The sequence below is a fragment of the Aplysia californica genome, unplaced genomic scaffold (assembly GCF_000002075.1).
Source record: "Aplysia californica isolate F4 #8 unplaced genomic scaffold, AplCal3.0 scaffold00016, whole genome shotgun sequence".
NCBI classification, from domain to species: Eukaryota; Metazoa; Mollusca; class Gastropoda; order Aplysiida; family Aplysiidae; genus Aplysia; species Aplysia californica.
In genome coordinates, this window is record NW_004797286.1 from 2,076,879 (window position 1) to 2,079,570 (window position 2,692).

General features: G+C 44.1%; 1 protein-coding gene across 1 annotated transcript in view; it reads right to left on the bottom strand.

The window, feature by feature from the left end:
* LOC101855994 (integrin alpha-8) overlaps nucleotides 1-1,830 on the bottom strand; it is a gene marked incomplete in the record, with an annotated part of 90,749 nt that extends 88,919 nt beyond the window's left edge. The window contains 2 exon segments of the mRNA XM_013085871.2: nucleotides 546-1,138; nucleotides 1,729-1,830. Coding sequence (XP_012941325.1) covers nucleotides 546-1,054 — 509 coding nt within the window.
* Nucleotides 1,831-2,692: the final 862 nt, after the last annotated feature.

Genomic DNA, 2,692 nt, shown 5'->3' on the forward strand with positions numbered 1-2,692 from the left:
TCTCTCTCTCTCATACGCACACACACATACAAAACACACACACACTCACACACACATACACACACATTACACACACACACACATACACACACACATTACACACACACACACACACACACTCACACACATACTGTCTTCCTTATCTATGAACAGCTCACCTTATGCAGTCGAATTAAGTTTGATTATTTGGGATAAGCCTTTTAATAACTAGCTACATGTACAATTAGGCCACAGGTCATCTTAAGGATAAAAGTCACGGTATATATCCTATGATTACAAGATGTTTTAAAAGACAGAAAGGAGAGGGAGGTGGGGAGGGGGCCGTCAAGAAGACTAGATCTAGAGACAGTATTCCAAACAAACAGATCTGGACCCAACAGGAGTATCATTGCATATATATTATATATATAGTTATAGTTATAGTTATTTTTGGCCTCTGGGGTTGTCTCCTTTAAAGAATTTCTTGTCTCGTGAGCCATAGTTTCCCCCAAACCAAGTGAAGAAACAGTTTATTTCAGCTACAATTTAACATGACATGTACTCACCAGTTTGTCGACTGGTCTATGTGCTGCGCCACGGCATAGCCAAACATGCTGTCTTCTTGACCCTCATGCACCACGGCCGTGTCAAGGTCGACGTTGAAGGCAAAGCTCGAGGGCAGAGACAGGAGAACGACCACGAAAAGCACCAGGTAGGCATGATGCTGGCACCAGGAAGTCTTCCAGTTGCGCGAACCACCTGAGACGTCTCGCGATCCTGGAAGACTCATCGCGTCCTCATATGCAGATTCAACAGCACCCCCCAGGCCTGGTGTTTCCTCTATATTTTTCGTTGCTGAGTGAAAGAAGGCAAATTCAGCACTGCTAGCTGAAGAAGACTCTCGGGTTTCCTTTGAAGGTCTTTGGTTTCTCTCTGTCGAAGTTGGTCGACTCCTGGGTAGTCTCGCACGAGCAGTGAGACGGTGCCCGGAAGATGTGGAGAGACAGTCTACACAAACACAACCTATCTCGCCCCGTGTCTCGAGTGAAATGTCTTCACCCGGACGTTCAGCCATAGCTGAGTCTGGAAAATCCTAATATGCTGCACTAGGAATTCCCCTGAGGTTGTAAGACCTTCTTTATCCGCCTTGTAATCCTTTCTGAGAGAAAAATTCTGCTACTTTATATCCAGCTGATAACCGAACTGAGGACTACTCCGAGATATTATTGCCTTATTCTTTATATACTTATACATGTATAGGCCTATATACAGAGACTGGCATCTGTTGCCTGTAGTCTAAAAGCCTTTACCCACTCCGCATTCAATAGGATACACGCCTACATTATTTGAATTACAGATTACTTTCACAGAACAGAGAACGTTTATTGCAAACTGTGTTTTGTTATTTCTTACAAACCATACAAGAAATTGATTCCTTGAAGAAGATTGTTTAGCCTAGAAACCAAACAAGAAACTGATTCTTTGAAGTATCAGACTGGTATTAACACTTATTAATAAACCAAACATTAACATCTTCTGTTAAATATACTTAAAGAAAGAAACTAATAAGTGGTTGGAAAGTATCTCACATAATCTTCACTCTACGTATTTCTTTTTTAAAAAGTTTAATCTTAAATTATAAGCATCTCTTTTATTCAACAATGATAATATCAGAAGCAAAGAATCCGAACTCAAAGGCAGACCGCCTTTACACTCTTCACATTGAAGTTTCCTAATGAAATATCTCACTCCTCCCACGCCGGCCGCTCTCAGAGGGAGCACATCTACAAGTGGAGCCCCACTCGCAGCTACAGGCACTCACGTACGCACTGAGAAGACACACACATACACACTCACACACACACACACACATAAGCAACAGGCACCGCTAGAAAATGTTCCGTGCGGGAGTACACAGAACACGAGAGAGTGCAGGGCTACGCTCACCGCGGCCCAAAGCGCACGCACACACTTACTGAGAATAGAAGACGGCCAGAAATAAAACACCGAAAAACTTGGGCGATTCCTGACTGCTTGCGGGGCCCCTCGTTCGCGTTTCTTTCTGCCCCCTCTCTCGCGGGACGTTTTCAGTGATGACTAGCTGGAACTGCCTTTCGACCTGCCCACCCCTCCTAACAAAATGAGCAACGTGCGCTTCAGGATTTACAGTATTTACAGTCACAGCGGTTCGTCATCGGCCCACTTTGTAGCTGCTGGCCGGTCCCATTTTTATCAGGAGAGAGGGGGAGGGCTCTTCCGTTACTACGTTTTGTACCAGACCAGTAGGCGTAAAACACAACGGAGGGCTGGTCCCGCTATTTCTACCACGGCCCTCTCGCGTCATCGTCAGCACGGCGGGACTAATTTCCTTTATCTCGATAAACTTTGGCGATAATGAAAAACTTGGTAAGATTCCTTTCATTACATCCGGATTAGCGCGTTACCGCGAAGTTTTAAGACGGGAGTGCTTGGTTGTGATCTTCTCGCAAAAAAAACCCCACAAACAAATGAATAAATAAAACATTGACGTTTGTGTTCAAGTTTGCTGATGAAAACTGTTCATCATCATCATCACCGCGGACAACATCATTATCATCATTAGCTTTATCAACATTATCACCACCATAGACATTGTAATCGTCTTATTTTTCGTCTTTTCCGCGTGCGTCTCTCGTTCATTCTCAAGGGAAAGAGAGAGAGAGAGAGAGAGAGA